The 20401-nt window shown below is 39.7% G+C and overlaps 3 protein-coding genes across 3 annotated transcripts in view; 2 read left to right on the forward strand and 1 right to left on the reverse strand.

Annotated features, from left to right (window-relative positions):
• Positions 1–462: 462 nt before the first annotated feature.
• Positions 463–14152, forward strand: mcm6 (minichromosome maintenance complex component 6). Its single transcript, XM_067458322.1, has 17 exons — positions 463–652; positions 958–1104; positions 4834–4944; positions 5031–5280; positions 6478–6643; positions 6729–6874; positions 6959–7109; positions 8216–8357; positions 8530–8671; positions 8749–8856; positions 9788–9943; positions 10052–10180; positions 10927–11088; positions 11198–11324; positions 13119–13304; positions 13438–13577; positions 13701–14152. Exons 1-17 carry the CDS (start codon positions 552–554, stop codon positions 13821–13823), a joined length of 2487 nt encoding a protein of 828 aa, XP_067314423.1. The 5' UTR covers positions 463–551; the 3' UTR covers positions 13824–14152.
• Positions 14153–14877: 725 nt separating this feature from the next.
• On the forward strand, positions 14878–17209 carry si:ch73-71c20.5 (DUF4748 domain-containing protein). Its single transcript, XM_067459255.1, has 3 exons — positions 14878–15030; positions 16657–16948; positions 17049–17209. The coding sequence occupies exons 1-3, from the start codon at positions 14988–14990 to the stop codon at positions 17206–17208; spliced, it is 495 nt and encodes a 164-aa protein (XP_067315356.1). The 5' UTR covers positions 14878–14987; the 3' UTR covers position 17209.
• A 106-nt stretch (positions 17210–17315) lies between these two features.
• The window catches only part of tmbim1a (transmembrane BAX inhibitor motif containing 1a), a 23392-nt gene continuing 20306 nt past the window's right edge, over positions 17316–20401 (reverse strand). Inside the window, exons 6-12 of the mRNA XM_067459254.1 lie at positions 20345–20395; positions 20119–20158; positions 19935–19972; positions 18825–18912; positions 18640–18735; positions 18513–18566; positions 17316–18384 (exon numbers count right to left, since the gene is read on the reverse strand). Of these exons, the coding sequence (XP_067315355.1) occupies positions 18235–18384; positions 18513–18566; positions 18640–18735; positions 18825–18912; positions 19935–19972; positions 20119–20158; positions 20345–20395 (517 nt within the window). The 3' untranslated portion in view covers positions 17316–18234. The remainder of the gene's footprint in view (positions 18385–18512; positions 18567–18639; positions 18736–18824; positions 18913–19934; positions 19973–20118; positions 20159–20344; positions 20396–20401) is intronic.

The raw sequence follows: 20401 nt of genomic DNA on the forward strand, positions 1-20401 counted from the left end.
ATTGGTTCAACGTCACCGGCTCTGAGAACAGTAACAGGTACCATGTGACAAACAGTGCATCGGTCTAAAAATTATTTTATACAAGACACTGTTACGTAATTTGAATAAAAAAACATAATGAAGTGTTAAAATAGCATGTTTGTTATTTATACTGTTTGTATGTGGATCTAAGTACGGTACCTGATCAATCAAACTTCTAAACGCTAAGCTTCGTCCGTTTTTGAGTACCCTGTTTTACATAAACAAATACTTTTCTTTCTTCTTTTTTTCAATCTTTTAACTTTTTTTTATTGTATAAAACTAAAATGTATAAACTATCTAACCTCAACTCGATGCCACGACCCTGAACAGAAAGCTCGAAAATGATTGGCAACTATGGTCCAATTGTAGTCGCAGCACAGAAAAGCAACTATCTGATTGGTCCCTGGTGGCGCGAAACAATCACATGGTACAGCATTTCGCGCGAAAACTTCTGCAAGAGCTCGTGTGCTGTACTTCGTGTGGACGGAGAGTACATATTGTTATAACTTTGTAATAGCAATTATTTTAAAATGGATCTTATGGAACCTGGAGCGAATCAGAATGCTGGTCAGATGATGAAGGACGAGCTGGCAGAAAAATGCCAAAAGTTATTCCAGGCTTTTTTGGAAGAGTGAGTAAACGCGGTGTTTCTTATTGTTCTTCGGGATCACTGGTTAACATTACACGATGGGCACCAGTATAGAATAGCAATAATAATTCGAATAAACATTACACGCTTATACAGTAACGTTAGTCATATGATTTTATAATAAATTACAGATGTAACGTTATTTATATGCAATTGACATTTTTGGACTTGCGCACGTGACATAAGCACCCATCATCGTTTTTTCTATATTGTAAAAACTTTGCGTGATTTTTATTAATTTGTGTAATCATAATTGTGTACTAACACGTTTGTGCACCGCTCCGCAGGTTTCATAATAGTGATGGAGAGGTGAAGTACCTGCGGGACGCAGAGGAATTGATCCGGCCTGAGAGAAACACACTCGTGGTCAGTTTTATCGACCTTGAGGGCTTTAATCAAGAACTGGCAACCGCCATCCAGGAGGAATTCTACAGGTATGAAGGGAGGCAAAACATACATTGTTTTAGAACTTACCCACCATATACGGTCCGACTTTATATCAAGTGTCTTTACCTACTATGCACTAACACATAATTTAATAATTTGATACAGTGCACTTATTGTGTAAATGCAAATGCATGTTTTAACATTGTACTTATTATAAATAAAAAATAAAAAAGACAGCATGTAATTACAGCTGCAATCTATATTTACACTGTTGACCTGTCCCTTTCACCTTAAAGGGATAGGTCACCCAAAAATAAAAATGACTCCATGATTTACTCACCCTCAAGCCATCCTAAGTGGTTATGATATTCTTCTTTCAGACGAATACAATCAGAGTTATATTAATAAATATCTTGTCTAATCAAAGCATTATAATGGTAGTGAATGTCAGCCCAAAATCTGAAGGCCTTCTGAAGTGAACTGATGTGTTTTTGTCACGTCACAGACAAGGGAAAAGGGTGCGAGGACTCAAGTGCAGAAAATGATAATTTATTATAAAATAAAACATAAACTCAAAACAAAACCCACGAGGGGGAAAAACACATAATAGAATAATATAAATACAAACTTAAACAAACCAACAGAATCACAGGGAGGACGGAAGACGCAGACATTACACAAGGATCCAACACAGACTGACAAACACAAGGAGATTATAAAGGGAACAAACAAGGCAGATAATGAGGGAGAACAGGTGGGGCAAATTAACCAATAATCAGATAACAAGGGGGAGGGAACTGACAGGGACACGAGCACATGCTCAACATAACAAAACCCACAAGTGCACACACGACAGGACAGGCATGTGACATTACCCCCTCCTTAAGGAGCGGCTACCAGACGCTCCACTAGGGACGGGAGGGACAGACCCGGGCGGGACGGGAGGGACAGACCAGGGAGGGACGGGAGGGACAGACCAGGGAGGGACGGGAGGGACAGACCAGGGGGGCACGGGAGGGACAGACAAAGAAGGTACAGACAAGGGAGGGGTAAACAAGGGAGGAACGAGGAAAACAAAAAGTTCAGGAGGCCATGGTGGCCCACAAAGTTCAAATGGCCAGGGCGGCCCACCGAGTTCGGGAGGCCCACCAAGTTCAAGCGGCCGGGGCGGCCCATAGAGTTCAGGCAGCCAGGGCAGTGCGGGTAGAGCAGGGCGCCAGGGAGGCGCGGTGAGAGCAGGGCGCCAGAGAGGCGCGGTGAGTGCAGGGGGCGCCAGGGAGGCGCGGTGAGAGCAGGACGCCTCAGCGGCGCACGGAGAGCAGGACGCCTCAGCGGTGCGGTGAGAGCAGGACGCCTCAGCGGCGCGGTGAGAGCAGGACGCCTCAGCGGCGCACGGAGAGCAGGACGCCTCAGCGGCGCACGGAGAGCAGGACGCCTCAGCGGCGCACGGAGAGCAGGACGCCTCAGCGGCGCACGGAGAGCAGGACGCCTCAGCGGCGCACGGAGAGCAGGACGCCTCAGCGGCGCACGGAGAGCAGGACGCCTCAGCGGCGCACGGAGAGCAGGACGCCTCAGCGGCGCACGGAGAGCAGGACGCCTCAGCGCCGCACGGAGAGCAGGACGCCTCAGCGGCGCACGGAGAGCAGGACGCCTCAGCGGCGCACGGAGAGCAGGACGCCTCAGCGGCGCACGGAGAGCAGGACGCCTCAGCGGCGCACGGAGAGCAGGACGCCTCAGCGGCGCACGGAGAGCAGGACGCCTCAGCGGCGCACGGAGAGCAGGACGCCTCAGCGGCGCACGGAGAGCAGGACGCCTCAGCGGCGCACGGAGAGCAGGACGCCTCAGCGGCACAGGGAGAGCAGGACGCCTCAGCGGCGCAGGCAGGGCGTTGGGGAAACTTCTCCAGTCCAGCAGTATCCACCAGCACTGGGACCACCGGAATACGATCTGCTGGCATTGGGACCACCGGAACATGATCTGCCGGAACTGGGACCACCGGAACACGATCCACCAGCACAGGGACCACCGGAACACGATCCACCGGCACAGGGACCACCGGAACACGATCCACCGGCACAGGGACCACCGGAACTGCCTCCGGGGCTTCGGATAAAGCCATGTGCTCCTTCCACGCATGCAGGACTGCCACCACAAAGCATCCCATCACAGCCCTCCAGGCCGTTTCCGGACTCGGGACCACCGGAATGGAGTCCACCGGCACAGGGACCACCGGAAAACGATCCACCGGCACAGGGACCACCGGAACATGATCCACCGGCACAGGGACCACCGGAGCACGATCCACCGGCACAGGGACCATCGAAGCACGATCCACCGGCACAGGGACCACCGGAGCACGATCCACCGGCACAGGGACCACCGGAACACGATCCACCGGCACAGGGACCACCGGAACACGATCCACCGGCACTGGGACCACCGGAACACGATCCACCGGCACTGGGACCACCGGAACACGATCCACCGGAACACGATCCACCGGCACAGGGACCACCGGAACTGGGACCACCGGAACACGATCCACCGGAACTGGGACCACCGGAGTTGTGGATGACACCCTGTGCTTCTCCCAAGCATGCAGGACTGCCACCACAAAGCCTCCCATAACAGCCCTCCAGGCCATGTCTGGACTCGGGATTCCCGGACTCGGGACCCCCGGGACTGGCACCGAGGGAGAACTTCTCTGCTGAGTCCTCATTGTATGGTTGGATCCTTCTGTCACGTCACAGACAAGGGAAAAGGGTGCGAGGACTCAAGTGCAGAAAATGATAATTTATTATAAAATAAAACATAAACTCAAAACAAAACCCACGAGGGGGAAAAACACATAATAGAATAATATAAATACAAACTTAAACAAACCAACAGAATCACAGGGAGGACGGAAGACGCAGACATTACACAAGGATCCAACACAGACTGACAAACACAAGGAGATTATAAAGGGAACAAACAAGGCAGATAATGAGGGAGAACAGGTGGGGCAAATTAACCAATAATCAGATAACAAGGGGGAGGGAACTGACAGGGACACGAGCACATGCTCAACATAACAAAACCCACAAGTGCACACACGACAGGACAGGCATGTGACAGTTTTTGTAAGAAAATATTAATATTTAAAACTATGAAGTATAATATCTAACTTACAAAGAAAGTGTATGGGCTGTATTAGGCTGCCATGTACTAACATTATAATGCTTAGAAAAGCCACTACATATTTTAATATAACACTGATTGTATTTGTCTGAAAGAAGAATGTCATGCAGTTCTGTTTATTAACCAAAAGAGTGCAAAAAGTTACAGACTGCAGCTTTAAAGACATCTAATATGACATAATATCTCATATACTTAGCTTATTCTACTGTTTAATTACAATTACTCATTTATCATAATATTAATGCTTAAAATTGCATGTTTTTATTACTATAGTAACAACATTGAAGTATACCTTTTATAAGTATTATTATTTTTATTAAGTATAACAATGTCAAGTTATTGCATGCTTACATTTTGAAACATAAGTGTGCGTGCATCAGAAAATCTGCCTGGAATAACCCGAAGCACTCTTATGAAACCCATAATAATAAATACATTATCTCAGATGGTTATTGTGCAAATAAATGTGTGTAATATGAGTATGTACTGCAAATGGACTTGCATTTGGCAAAGGCTTTGACAACTACATTAAATCGATAATACTGTTTTTACCAGCATGTTCAAAGTAAAACATATGTTTTTTTTTTTTGCTATAGACTTTACCCCTACCTGTGCCGTGCTGTGCGTAATTTTGCTCGGGATCATGGAGAAGTACCTATCTCCAAGGAATTTTATGTTGCCTTCCAGGATCTACCAACCAGACACAAGTAAAGTGATTTATAAGATGCAATGACTGATTAATCATTTTAAACTAAAATATAACTCATGCTCTCTTTTTGTGGGTTTCCTGCAGGATCCGCGAGTTAACCGCGATGAAAGTTGGCTCGCTCGTGCGCATCAGTGGCCAGGTTGTCCGTACTCACCCTGTTCACCCTGAGCTGGTGAGCGGGACCTTCCTGTGTTTGGACTGTCAGGGCGTGATAAAGGACGTGGAGCAGCAGTTTAAATACACCCAGCCGAGCATTTGCCGCAATCCTGTGTGCAACAACCGAAGACGCTTTCTCCTGGATACAAACAAATCCAAATTCATTGACTTCCAGAAGGTATGACAGGTGCTTTTTAAACCATACACTATAACTTTCTTACCTGTGAAGGAGAAGTCGCAGTACAAAGCATGTACAGGGAAGAGTAAAAAAAAAAAAGGCTGGTGTGTAGTTGATTATGTCACAAGTTCATTGATAAGAATATTTTTCTGTTGGCTGGGCAAAAATGCAGCATCCATTTTTCTGCAACATATTTTTAAGTGACCATGTGAAAAGTGACATGACCATTTGCAATAAAATAAAAATATTAAAACATAATACTTCCGGCCATTTATATAAAGGACTTACAGAAGCCATATTTGAAGTTAACGGGGAACTAAAGTCCAGAAAATAAAATAAATAAATCAGTAAATATTGACAATAGAAAGGTGTGTCAATAGATATTTCTAACGCCAGTTTCTAATAACTTTTATTATTTATGTATTTAAACAGGAATAGGCCTGCATGATTTGTGGAAAAAAATTGATAAAAATTTGGTAAAAAATTGCATCAGTGATAAAAAAAAGTATTAGCTGAACAAAACCATTGTATGGCTGCTCAGTTATTATATTGTTTACGATTATTATGAGTTAATAATTATTGTTATTATTATTATAACATTTTTGTTGTATTATGTTATATATTGTTATTATTAAAAATAAATATTATTGTAATATTTCACACAATGCACATATATTTATTGAATTAAATGACAGCCTTTACAATTGGATAAGCCAGATCACAAATTCAGTTTTATTTAAAGTCATTATGATATCAACATGAAAACAACAATTCTTTTTTTGTTGTTGAATATTTCAGTATTTATATATATATATATATATATATATATATATATATATATATATATATATATATATATATATATATATATATATATATATATATAGTAATATTATTTTTAATCTTTAATCAAAATTACTTTCCAATCTGTCACACATGAGATGACAGCAATAATAAACTACAATGATCTAATCAATTCCTGATGGAGAAAAGTCAAGTCCTGCCATGAATATATTATGCTAACTTTAATCATGTAGCCCTACACAGAAATAACAGTTGCAGAAAACGTTAACCTATTTTATTGCGCTCTGTCCGATTGATTGAGCAGATAAGTCATACTGGCCCCAAGCCATCCTCTTGTTTGACTACAGTATCTACAATTTAGTTTATGTTGACGTTTACTTACCTTGATACCAGGTGCGTATCCAGGAGACACAGGCTGAGCTGCCACGAGGCTCCATTCCTCGTAGTATGGAGGTGATTCTGCGGGCTGAGGCTGTGGAGTCGGCTCAGGCCGGTGATAAATGTGACTTCATTGGCTCCCTCATCGTTGTGCCTGATGTATCACAGCTGTCCACGCCAGGTATACATCTCTCATCCAGTCGGGCATCACTGATAATAATACAGTGATTTTAAATCTCAGAATCATGCAATTATGTTTGTTTCAGGTGTGCGTGCAGAGACCAGCTCGCGTGCGGCTGGTGTACAGGGTTACGAGAACGAGGGTCTCCGTGGGCTTAAAGCGCTGGGCGTCAGAGAACTTTCCTACAAACTTGCTTTCTTGGCATGCCACGTATCCCCCACCAATCCCAGAGTAAGAGTCAAGTCCAACATTTCCACATGGATGTCTCATTTTTTATTATTTAACATTATTTTAATGGGCTGTCTCTGTTTGTAGTTTGGTGGTAAGGAGATCCGGGATGAGGAGCAGACGGCAGAGAGCATCAAGAAACAGATGTCGGTACAGGAGTGGGAGAAGGTGTTTGAGATGAGTCAAGATAAAAACCTCTATCACAACCTCTGCACCAGCCTTTTCCCTACCATTCACGGTTAGTCACTATGATTATCATTGGTCATAAATTACTTCTAAGTTGGGCACAAAGACAAATTGACTCTATCAAAATCTAAGGATTGTACATTATATTCTATGTATACCATGGTCTGTATAGATAAATGGTTCTGACTGGCTGGATGGTGTGCATTAAAATTTTAAAGCACCAGTCGATCCAGTCATTTTAATCGCTATTCTATATTAAATACGCTTTTAAGCGCACACACACATTACTGGCACACAGAGATGGGAAATTGCGCTACTCACACACAGCAACATTCAGATGCACAGAAACTTGTTTTCAATGCTGCCCTGTGACTTTTATTATTAAAGGTATCTTCCCTGTTAAATCGCTACATTATATTCCGTTGTTTTTGAAGTAATTAAACTTGCAGCTTCATTGTTAGTAGAGAGATGCTGCACAAACGCAAGCAATTCAAATAAATGTAATCTAATGCACTTCTTTATCTCTGTGTCTGATTTAAAGCATACAGAATACTAGATCTAATGAGCCATAACTGATGAAAATAACTAATTTTTAACCTTCCGGTCTAATATTGCGTCCCAAACATCAATAACAGTTGCTGGCAGATGACCATGATATATACAGATAGTTGTGCATTAAACTATTTGAATTTACTCCGCTTCACATTGGGGGGTTCTTTGCCTCCACATCATGCAAATCATTTAATGCACAGCTAGTCGTGAATTATCCCCTGCATATATTATTAGTCAGCCAATAGAGATTTAATGTACTCGCAGTAAATGATCATAGTCATTTACTTATCCTCATGTTGTTCCAAACCCATACGACTTTTATTATTTTATTTGAAACACAAAGACATTTTTAATGAACCCTGAGAGACTCCTGCCCACCATTGAAAGTCCATTACACCATAACTTTGACATTGTATGATACAGGACAATATAATTAATAGCACAAATGAGTGGCTGTCATTGAATGTCATTATTGGGATTTGTTGGCCTGGCCAGCATGTATGTCTATCATTCGCATACATCTCAAATTGCATTCTATGTGAATCATTCCACACAACCTATTGGATAATATCAAGATGGTTTACATTATTCATGTGTTGTTCTAAGGTAATGACGAGGTGAAGCGGGGAATTTTGCTAATGCTGTTTGGAGGTGTTCCTAAAACCACAATGGAGGGCACATCTCTGAGAGGAGACATCAATGTCTGCATTGTGGGAGATCCCAGCACAGCCAAGAGCCAGTTCCTTAAGTGAGACTTGTTCAGCTTCTAAAGCACAAACAATGTTATTGGATTAATTATATATTCATGTAATTACTCTAGAAGGAAACATAATGTCATTTCAGCTGTTTTTTGTTTTTGTCTGAAATGTGTATTAAACAGTAGAATAACTATAAGTTCTCATGGTTTGGCTGTTCTTCAGGCATGTTGAGGAGTTCAGTCCACGGGCGGTCTACACCAGCGGTAAAGCCTCCAGTGCGGCCGGTCTCACAGCTGCTGTGGTGAGAGACGAGGAATCGCACGAGTTTGTCATTGAAGCCGGAGCGCTCATGCTGGCTGACAATGTGAGTTCAACTGTTACAAATTATTTATATATGTAAAACATCTGTGATTTGATATTCATAATATTTGTTGTCCATAGGGTGTTTGCTGCATTGATGAGTTTGATAAGATGGAAACAAGAGATCAAGTGGCCATCCACGAGGCCATGGAGCAGCAGACCATTTCCATCACCAAAGCAGGGGTCAAGGTAGGGGTCAATGATCAAAATGTGTATTTACTGTTCAGTTTAGCTTAGACAAACTTACTGCCTTCATGATATGCTTCCACCACCAGTTTAGATAAAAAGGCGATTAACCTTTAGTCCAATCGCTTTCTTTGTTTTTTTATTTTATAATCAGATTATCAGAGGTTATGCAAGTCATTAAAACGTATTTTTCCTCCTCCAATTTTTTTGTTTTGTTTTGAAAAAATTGTTTAATTCCACATGAAAATGCAAAAACATGCTATGAAGCGCTGTCAATGCCAAAGCACTGTGCATGCCATACCAACATGTGGCCATATAACCCTAACCGAAAGCCATGTTGGCCAATCAGAAGCCTGGAAAAAAGCTTATTGCCGATTCCGGTTTTGATGTAACCAGTCAAAATCTCTAACTTTACTTTACTGAAAAATCTTCACCCTGGCAGTAGTTTTCAAAAAAGTTTGGTTTCAGTGTCCAGATACTGCGTTTGCATGTGGACGAATGGCCGAACCAAATAGAAAAAGCTGCGGTTTCGAAAATACCTGTGTTCGTGTGGACAGGGCCTCAGGTCATTTCAATTATATTAAAGGGTTAGTTCACCCAAAAAGGAAAATCTTGTCATTAATTACTCACCCTCATGTCATTCCAAACCCATAAGACCTTCGTTCGTCATCAGAGCACAAATTAAGTTATTTTTTGATGAAATCCGAGCGCTCTCTGACCCCTCCAGCAATTCATTGAAATTTTTAAGGTAGTAAAACATCGTTAAAATCATCCGTGTGACTCCAGTGGTTCAACCTTAATTTTATGAAGCGTCAAGAATACTTTTTGTCAAAAAAAACTAAACAAAAATTATTTATTCAACAATTTCTTCATGTCACCCCTAGTTAAGATTTTATACTTGTTCCATAAGACACTATTTTTTTCCGAATTGTAGGCCACTCTGAACGCGCGTACATCCATCTTGGCTGCGGCGAACCCAGTGAGCGGGCGTTACGACCGCTCCAAATCTCTCAAGCAGAACATCAACCTGACAGCACCCATCATGTCACGATTTGATCTCTTCTTCATCCTGGTGGATGACTGCAATGAGGTATGAGCATGTTTGTTCTGAACAACAGTGCAACAGCATATGAAGATGTTTGTGGATACTGCAGGATGCTGTTATACTGTTAGTAAATGTTTCTCTGTTTCTCTTCAGGTCACTGATTATGCCATAGCCAGGCGCATAGTGGATCTCCACTCCAGGATTGAGAATTCTGTCGAGCGTGTCTACAATCTAGATGAGATCCGCAGATATCTGCTGTTTGCTCGCCAGTTCAAGCCAAAGGTGAGTGACAGGAAGACTCGTCTTCATTCTTTTTGATGCTGCCTAAAATAGAGAACAGCCACAAAATACTGAGAAAATAAATCTGAATACTAGGGCTGGGTTGAAAATATTGATTTTAATTGATTCTCATTTCGGTGAGCCAATATCGATTCTTTAATCCCAAAGTACTGATTTTTTGTATGTGCTGTTCAGTTGATGCTTGAAGAAAACTTCACTAAACATTATTTTGTAGCGCTCCTCCCATTCAATAATCAATAGTTACAAAACTCAAACAAAAAATAACATTTTGGTGCTCTATAATATTGCATTACAGATTGCTGTAGTCGACTCAAAGTGGCTCGTGAACTGATCAACTTTTCCTTATTAGTTATAGCATGAAATAAAACGTACTGTAGAACTTACCATTATGTATCATGTCTCAATCTGTGTTTTAATTGCAGAAATATGTCAAGAAAACAGCTTGTAAACAATACATCACACAATGTTACTTTTATCTCAAAAAAGCCAATCATCGCTGATAGTTGCTTTGAGGAAAATTGATGTACTGTGCCTGATTTATCCAGTATATCCAAATGAATTGATATTGAAATGGGTTGATCAGAACTGAATCACAAGCTTGTGAATCAAAATTGAGTTTAATTGTGAAATTTGTGTCAATGCCCAGCCCTACTGAGTATCAGGTGTAAATAGGGCCCAAAGTCATCTATTTATTCACTATGTCTCAATGTGTATGTGCTTGATATCAGATCTCAAAGGAGTCTGAGGAATTCATTGTGGAGCAATACAAGCGCCTGAGACAGCGGGACGGCTCTGGAGTCACTAAATCAGCCTGGAGGATCACTGTTCGCCAGCTGGAAAGCTTGATCCGTCTTTCTGAGAGCATGGCCAGGATGCACTGCTGTGATGAGGTGGGAACGGGGAAAAAAAAGCGACAACGTGATTTTGGTTTGCTAATATCTAAAATGAATATCAATATAAGTTCAAATTTTTCTATGTCTTCTTGTTTCTTTTTTGTAGGTTCAGCCTAAGCATGTCAAAGAGGCTTTCAGGCTGCTGAACAAGTCCATTATTCGGGTCGAGACACCTGATGTTAATCTGGATCAGGAGGAAGAAGAGGACATGGAAGACGATAATCAGATAAATGGTACAGTACATGTGCCTTCTGTTTTTAGACACATTAACTTTTTTTACTCATTTTGAGTAATTTTGGTGTAGTAAAGCATGGTTCTAATCTAACCAATTACTTTAAAGGACAACTCCGGTGAGAAATTAATCTAGGGGTAATTAACAGATGGTTACCGAGTAGATCGTTCTCTGGGATGCGTTTTCATGGAAATTGAATGTAAAGAGTTTTATCTCTAAAAACAAATTAGCTTATAACGCTAGTATATGGGGCACAGAGCAAGTGAAATTAAATCGCTAGTTAATACCACTAACAAGGCTCAAAATAGCCTCACACTAACCCGATAGCATAATGAGGGTCCCTACATGCAAACCGAAGGATTGAGAACTTTGTAAGTGTACAAACAGTTTAATAAGAAGACACTTTTTAAAGACAGTACATTACGCGTATACACACAGGAGCCATCTTGGAAAAAAGTCTTGATGAGTCGAGCCACGAACGCTGTGCTAGCAGTAGGCTAGATGGAGCCGTTTACCTACAGTCTTTGTGCTAAGCTAGGCTAGCGGTGGGTATGTCAGACAGTTATGTCAGGCACAGAGATAAAAATGGTATGTATCTGGGTGATACGGTGAATAAGCTAAAGTCCTAAAAAAATTGTGTTTTCTTTAAACACCAGAGGGCGTTACATGGTGTAGCTTTAACACCATATCAAAGTTGGCATGAAATGGAAGCTGAGATAGTCTATTCTTCCCCTGGAATTTATTGGATCGTTATACCTGTGATCTCAATAAACACGTCATCAGAGAGGAGAAGAGACGTCACTGCAAGTGCAAGTGAAATTATTTTAATTAAAGATAACAAGGGCTTAAAAAAAACAAAAAAACAATGTGCACTGATAAATAATACATAATAAATACGGCATTATTCAATAACAAGCAAAAATGGTTCATTTTGATTTCATGGTGAATTTAAAATGCTACAAAAATGAAGAAAAAAATAAAACATTAAATTATAAATATATATTAGCAGCATTTCAAAGGGGCACTATAGGCAAGCCATCCGCCATATTGGAGCATTTAAAGCCGGTCCATGAACACTCGAGAGCTGCAGTAGACTTAAACAAAGTAAGCTAGGCAGTAAAAATGCAAACAAAGACGTTCTCACGTGAAAGGTTATCTTTCTTATCTATTTCTTTTAGAATTTAAATCTTGGCGTTGAACAACCAGAAGCTGTACAATGTTTTGGCATCATTGGCAGTCCAAATCCAATTGGCAGTGCATTTTTGTGCATTGAAATCCGATCAGTTTTAGCAAGTCTGAACGGCCAAAAATCACATGTAATGTGTCAGTTTTTGTCTCATGCCTACTAAGGCAACGTCATTGCCATAGAAACCAATGATGATATTCCTGAAAACGAAAGAGCTGCATGGACGCGCAAATCGGATCTGAACAGTTACAATCATTGGGACATCAATGATTTACAACAGATTTTAGAACATCAATGATTTTTAGAACAGATTGGATATGCAAATGTTATTTGCATATCCAATTGGATACGCAACTAATCGGATTTGGACTGACAGTGTGAACGTATCCATTGATTCTTACTGTGAATGATGGTTGTGTGAATGACTGTGAATGATGGTTCAAATGATGGTTCGTCATGTCTGGAGCAATCGAATGTGGCATCTACATATACACATATCTATGCATTAAAATGCCGTCATATTTTTGAGTTGAGTTCATCTTTGATTGGGAGGCCTTGTAGTTAAAAAGAGTGATAACTAACTTGTATTTGTTTTCTCGCTTTTTTAAGGCCATGATGCACCTAACGGTGTGAATGAAGCTGTTAACGGAGAAGTAAATGGTCACGAACACACAAATGGTATTAATGGTCATGGGGTCAATGGAGAAAGCGCTAAACCCTCACTGCGACTATCGTTTGCCGAGTATAAACGCATTTCAAACCTAGTGGTGCTACATCTGCGTCATGCTGAGGAAGGTGAGCACTCTGTACAAGCCTTTAACTGACATTTTAGCAATTATTATGCATTTTTATCACAGACTACAACATGACAAGCTCAGATAAAACACAGCCCAGAGGAATCTAATTTGCATTGTGTCATTTCTACTAGTCGAGGATGAGTCTGCACTTAAGAAGAGTGAAGTAGTGAACTGGTACCTGAAGGAAATCGAATCAGAGATTGATTCAGAAATGGAACTCATCAATAAGAAGACAATGATCGAGAAAGTTATCTACAGACTGGTTCATTACGTAAGGAGACGTTTTCATGTGATATAAATCTGTTTTAAATATATTTTTATTCTGTGGTGGAAAGAAGTGGGATGGAGACAACATGAAAAGTGTTTTAACAATTTATTTTTTATTTTTTACCAGGATTATATTCTGATTGAGCTGACACAGTCAGGTCTGAAAGGGTCAGCTGAGTCCAGTGGAAAAGAGTCCCAGGAGGAAGATGTCACTCTGGTCGTCAACCCCAACTACACATTCGATGACTAGACCTTCTGCTGTATTAACTCCAAATAAGGGATGTTTGATGAGATGGTGTTCAGGAAGCAGCCCTCTTCAGTCTCTTCTCTCTTTGTAAATTGGTTGTTTTTGGATTTTAGGATGGGTATACCCATAATTTTTAAGAGGATGTATGACCTTACAAAAAAAAAAAAAATGTTTGTAAATATGTTTCTTGTTTTTTTACTGTTCTCTTGTTTTAGAATATTTTAGAATGTTGGTAAAGGACATGAAATGCATTGTTATTTTGCATATAATCTTTATCATGTTTTGTTAAAAGCGCTGTCAAAGTATAACATCATAATAACTTGTTCATTATGCAATAAATAAAATTGTTTATTTGGTGAAAGGCAAGTTTTTTTTTTTTTTTTTGAAAAAAAAAAAGATATACTGGTTGTTTAGATACCATTTAAAATGTTGCTGGCCATTTACCAGTACAAAATGCATGTTCAAATACATCGAATTTTGAATCAAACATTTTTATATATGAATGATGAACTAGATTAAGAAAAAACATTCAATATTTACAGATAAAAATACAAAAAGGTAACGTTACAATTTACATTTATTTCTGAAACAAAGTACCACATTATATCAACCTATACTTGTGCACCAGAAGAGTCTTGACTTGCACAGATTTTTTTCAGAATTCAAATACAAAAAAAAACATTTTCTTTGAATAATTATTTTATGTGTCAATTAAAGGGATTAGGGTCTGACGTCAGAACCTGGTTCCCTCGGGAAATTTCACATTTAGAGTAAAATAAAGCGTGTAGTAAACATAACTTTACGAGACATAACATTAACTTTGACGTGTTATTCTACCGTAAATTACACCCATGTAAAGCGAATTTTGAAGTAATTAAGCTATCTTAATTTTTGAGAACGTAAGTTACGTTTAACGATTCTAATTAACAACTAGATAATAAAGATTGGGTTGTGTGAGTTTGTAAAGTTTACGTTGTAGAACAAAAGTATCGCCACGTTTTGTTTGCCCAAAGGCTTTAGGAAAATCCTATGGGAAAGTATATCGAGGGAACCATAGGAAATCACCCACTGGCGAATTAGACTTCCGTGTTTTACGTCTTCCCTGCACCGCGTGATAGTGCGTCATTAAGCTACGTGAGCACGCGTTCTCTTCCTTGCACAACAAAGATGGCTGCGCCCTGTAGGAACCTGATGAGGTCGACGTTTCAAGGTATATAAACAGGTTTACACATAATTAAATGCATTGACTGGACATTATTGTTTTACGAATGAATGTTTTTAAACCACCGTTATTAATTTAAATTAAAATTGCATTTGCAACTTTTCATGATAACTTGACATTCATGCAGCAGCTATCCACTGAATGAATGCAAAGAACAGATTAAGCTTAAATACACCGATCAGGCATAACATTATGACCCACACGTGACAGGTGATATATTAGGCAGTAAGTGAACATTTTGTCCTTAAAGTTGATGTGTTAGAAGCAGGAAAAATCGGCAAATCTAAGGATTTGACAGAGTTTGACATGGCCAGATTGTGATGGCTAGACGACTGGGTCAGATCATCTCCAAAACTGCAGCTCTTATGGGGTGTAGTGGTCAGTATCTATCAAAAGTGGTCCAAGTAAGGAACAGCGGTGAACTGAAGACAGGGTCATGGCCGGCCAAGGCTCATTTATACACATGGGGAGCGAAGGCTGGCCCGTGTGGTCCGATCAAACAGACGAGCTACTGTAGCTCAAGTTGCTCAAGAAGTTAATGCTGGTTCTGACAGAAAGGTGTCAGAATACACAGTGCATCGCAGTTTGTCGCATGTGGAGCTGCAGACCAGCCAGGATGCCCATGCTGACCCCTGTCCACAGCTGAAAGTGCCAACAGCGGGCACGTGAGCATCAGAACTGGACCAAGGAGCAATGGAAGAAGGTGGCCTGGTCTGATGAATCACGTTTTCTTTTACATCACGTGGAAATGGTATTCCCTGGTGGCTGTGGCCTCTTTCAGCAGGAAACCACACCCTGCCACAAAGCATAAATGGTTTGGGAATGGTTTGAGCACACAATGAGTTTGAGGTGTTGACTTGGCCTCCAAATTCCCCAGATTTCAATCTAATTGAGCATCTGTGGGATCTGCTAAACAAAGTCCGATCCATGGAAGCACCACCTTGCAACTTTCAGGACTTAAAGGATCTACTGCTAACAAACGTTTATTTTTATCTACTGCCAGAGACCACAGCACACCTACAGGGGTCAAGTGGAGTCCATGGCTCAAATGGGTCAGAGCTGTTTTGGAACAAAAAGGGGAACAGACACAATATTAGGTCATAGTGTCATAATGTTATGCCGGATCAGTGCATGTCATAATGAGAACTCTAGGAAGATTAACTAACTTATCATAATAATAACTTTTTCAGAATTGCAAGATACACAAACTAGCAATTGCAAATTATTTCTGACTTTTGCCCCTCTGAATTGTGATTATAAACTGGCAATTGCAAGTTACAAACTCTGAATTGAGCGTTATAAATTGGCAGTTGCAAGAATAAAAATTCAGAATTGTGAAATAAAGTCACGGTATCTTTTTGTACCCGTTTTCCATGCCATAGTTCAACTGCTGAGATCATCTGCACGTACTCTTAACCCTTAACCCTCATTACTAACCTGACCAGATGCTTCCTCTGCATGCAAATAACTCTTCTTTCTTAGTGGCACTATATTCCATTTTTATTTTATGTTACACAAAAAACATGCGCTCTAGTGTGTACGGTAGGAAAGCACCTGCCTAGAAGATAAATGTCGGCTCAATAAAATCCTAACCTATATACGCTTGTTTTTCAGGTTTGTATCAGTTGTGGATTAGATCACACTTTGAGCAGACAGTTGCCCGTCTCAGACTGCAGAAGAATGCTTTGCACAGCAGAGCTTTACACTGTGGACATTATGCCTCACAAACCATCACCAAGATAGAATCTCCAAAAGTTATGAACGCACAGAAAGGAGCTGAACCTGAAAATAAGACCAATCAACAAAAGAAAGAAGAGGAAGACGATGAGGAAGACGACGATAACAGGCCTGAGTACATCCCCAAAAGAAAGGCCAAAAATCCAATGATGAAAATTGGATATGCATGGTAAGTAAAGCTCAGATTGCATGTTTGAGTTCTGCTTCAGAATCAAATCAGGACTGAAAATCTATAAATTGAATAGCTGACGCTGCAGTGTTTCTCCCAGGATGATTGGCCTGCCTACTGGAATCATCGGCTTTATTCTGGCAAAGAGACAGGTGGACAAGAACCGACTGAAGCAGCTGAAAATCAGACAGAGAATGAAGAAAGCCAATGAGGGAGATTACGAGAGGGACCGATATAAACCTGACACCAGGACACAGTGAATGCTCTACTTCTGTAAAAGGACTCTATTGTACTAGAGAATGGCTTCTTTGAGCACTTCTCATCAGGTTGCCATGGAGACAGTGAACCAGGCAGAATATAACAGAGACATTGTAGAAAGCAAGCATTTATTATGGTGGACCTTGTGAGATTACAATCAAGGAGTTGAAAACATTTTGATGTAATCACAGTCGTTACCATGCCATAAATATTCAGAATAACTTAAGCAACCAATATTATCTATTAAAAATCAATGACTGAATAATACTCGTGTTCCTTTTTATGACGACCATCATCACGATGACGACTACATAAACCAACCACATTGTTGTCTGAGAACATTGTAACAGGAAATACATGTTTGCTTTGTTTATATCATTCTAATATATGACATTTATTTAGATGTATTTAACACTTTATAATTTATTTACATTATCTTTTTGGGCTAAACAAAAATGGAAGGGCACCACTGTATATCACAAGCTGTAATGTTTATTTAAGTGTAGTATCCAATTCAAAGACATTTCCCAAAGCAAAAGCTAAAAATAAAATAAAAATATAGATTTATATTCCATATAAAAGATGTCAGAGATAAATACTCTAAATTCATAAACTGAAATACAGTTGGATTGTATATACACAGCAGAAAACCTATACCATTGTCCAAAATGACCACACCCATTTAATATATATCTATACAGTAGAAATATGCATAATACAGATTCATTTCTGAAAGTGAGTATTCATTACCATGATATGGAGCTGTAAACAGTAAAGGCTAAGTGATATAACTAATATTTTATCAGAATATAGTAAGTTAATGGTATATGGTAAGTTAATCATGGAAATCCTCAATAGTTAGTCATTCATCCCTTTGTTTGATCAGTACAATGCAAGATATATTTTAGAAGTCCAGCATTATTTGAGTATATATTAGTTGGGAATTGACTGAGAAGACACTGCATAATACATACACAGTAAAGCCATTATGAAAGTACAGAAACGGTTCATCTGCCAGCTTGAAGCTTCTATCTCTCTGCAAATCCGATAATTTGCAGGAGGAAGAGGAAGATCTGGACAATGTCAACATAAAGGGAGAGAGCAGCAAACACATACTCCTCCGGTTCGATGGAGAGCTTCCTGTTTCCGATGAGCAGTTGGGTATGATAGGCCAGAAACTAATATTTACAAACACACAAACGCAAAGAAGAGATTTTAGGAGGGAAAGAATAAACAATGTTCCCATGCAGAACCAAAGTCTTCCAAAAATGGTGAAGCAATTCAATTTGATTGTGAATAGACATACCAGAGTGAATGCAATGGCTCCTATAGATGCATACAGCATGTGAAGCCATGGAACCTAAAAAAACAACAACTGTTACATTATCGAATTACAATTTTTGTGCAAATACAAGACGTAAAGTCACGCTTACGTATTTGAATGACAGCACGATAACTGTAATGATGCCAGTCACAAACACCACGATTCCGAGTATGCTGAAAAAGCCTGCACATTTAGTGAAATCCACCTATAGAATTGAAAAGCACGTTAACACACTTTGACAATGCCTTGATGTGAAATCATGATGCTGGTGTTTATATTAAATGTGCACCCTACCTTAGTCTGAAAGCAGAAGACCGTTACCGCAACGCACACCACAACAGTGATGCCCAGCGCCATAAACACTGCCTTAGTACTGTAATAACTGCAAACACATTATAATAGAGCTGGTTAGTAACTGTTGATTATGTAATCAGTTAAAAAAAAAATAAGTATTTGTAAATGGAGTATATTACACATTAAAATACTTGTAATTAATACAAATATAACTAGTCTCATTACATCTCACAATGGCAGTAAATGATTCAGAACTGATTGATTCTCTGAACTACTTTTTTAATCTTTTAAATGTTCCTTTCTAAAAAAGCCTACTGCTTATATACATTCAGAAGGTCTTCTAGGCTTGTGGCTGGCCACACACAGACCAGCCACTAGTCATCATGAGACAATCACTGAAAACTGAGAGCCACACAGCATTTGATTTTATTTCATTTTTAAGATGTTTTCTCAAAATTGCATATCTAATCTGCTCCTGGTGAACAATCATTATTTGATTTATCACTCAGTGAGTCATTTAACCATGTAGAACTATAGCTGGAAGGCTTTTGTCTTTCAAACACATTACAATTTACAAATGTATGTAATTTCACATTTACAGGCAATGCAGGGATTCCCCAACTTTTTGGTCAGCTAAATCACTTTGACCCTAATATATTTATTTTAAGAATTTAGGTTACTAAGTGGTCAATAAAAAATTAAGTCAATAATAATAACAACAACAAAAGTTATTTATTAATAACAATTAAGTTCAGGGTTCTTTGGAAGGTCACATGACATCAGATCAATTAAATATTTCATCTTTTTACCAAGAGTTATATCTCGATTGTTTCAAAATTATTTTTTTTAATTTTTAAATTGTTATGATTCAATTAATAGCTTAATAATTAATAGAACCCCAGTTTTGGAAACCCATTAACAGGCAAGTATCAAATATTAAAATCACATTGGTGACACCAAAGCTAAAAGCAACAACAAAATCTAAAAACCAAATATTTTATTCTATCACAAAGAAAAATAAAGTGTAAATGAAGGGTACCAGTATATCTAGTCATACTATTTCCCATTTCCTCACCCACTGCATCTCATCTAAAGTGACACATGCCTCACCTTGCTATGTTTCCAGTCATGAACGATAAGGCCAGTGTCTAAAACAAAATATGCAATGTTATTAAAATACATTATGTAACATACTTAATACTTTCTCTACAGCATCACATAAAAACAATATTGGCCATTACAGGTTGGGCCACATTTCCATTCATTCAGAGTGACTCAGAATTTTCCAACTCACAAAAATGGCCAACAGGATCAGGTTCCAAGGGAAACGCCTCCTAGAAAGTGTGACAGAGCACATGCTAAATCCATTGGTTCACATAACTTGTTTGTAGTGGATCTTTATATGAGGGCTTTTGTTTGTTTATATATTAAAATGTTACTAAACTATGAGCAGTACAAAATATCCTCATGTTTCTTTTAGCTGCTATGAGGTTGAGTCAGAAAAGGAGCAATCATCTCACCTGGGTCCCTGACAGCAAACCAGCACGATGTGTGTGACAAAATAGATAGCACTGGGG

This window comes from Pseudorasbora parva, chromosome 12 (assembly GCF_024679245.1).
Source record: "Pseudorasbora parva isolate DD20220531a chromosome 12, ASM2467924v1, whole genome shotgun sequence".
NCBI classification, from domain to species: domain Eukaryota; kingdom Metazoa; phylum Chordata; class Actinopteri; order Cypriniformes; family Gobionidae; genus Pseudorasbora; species Pseudorasbora parva.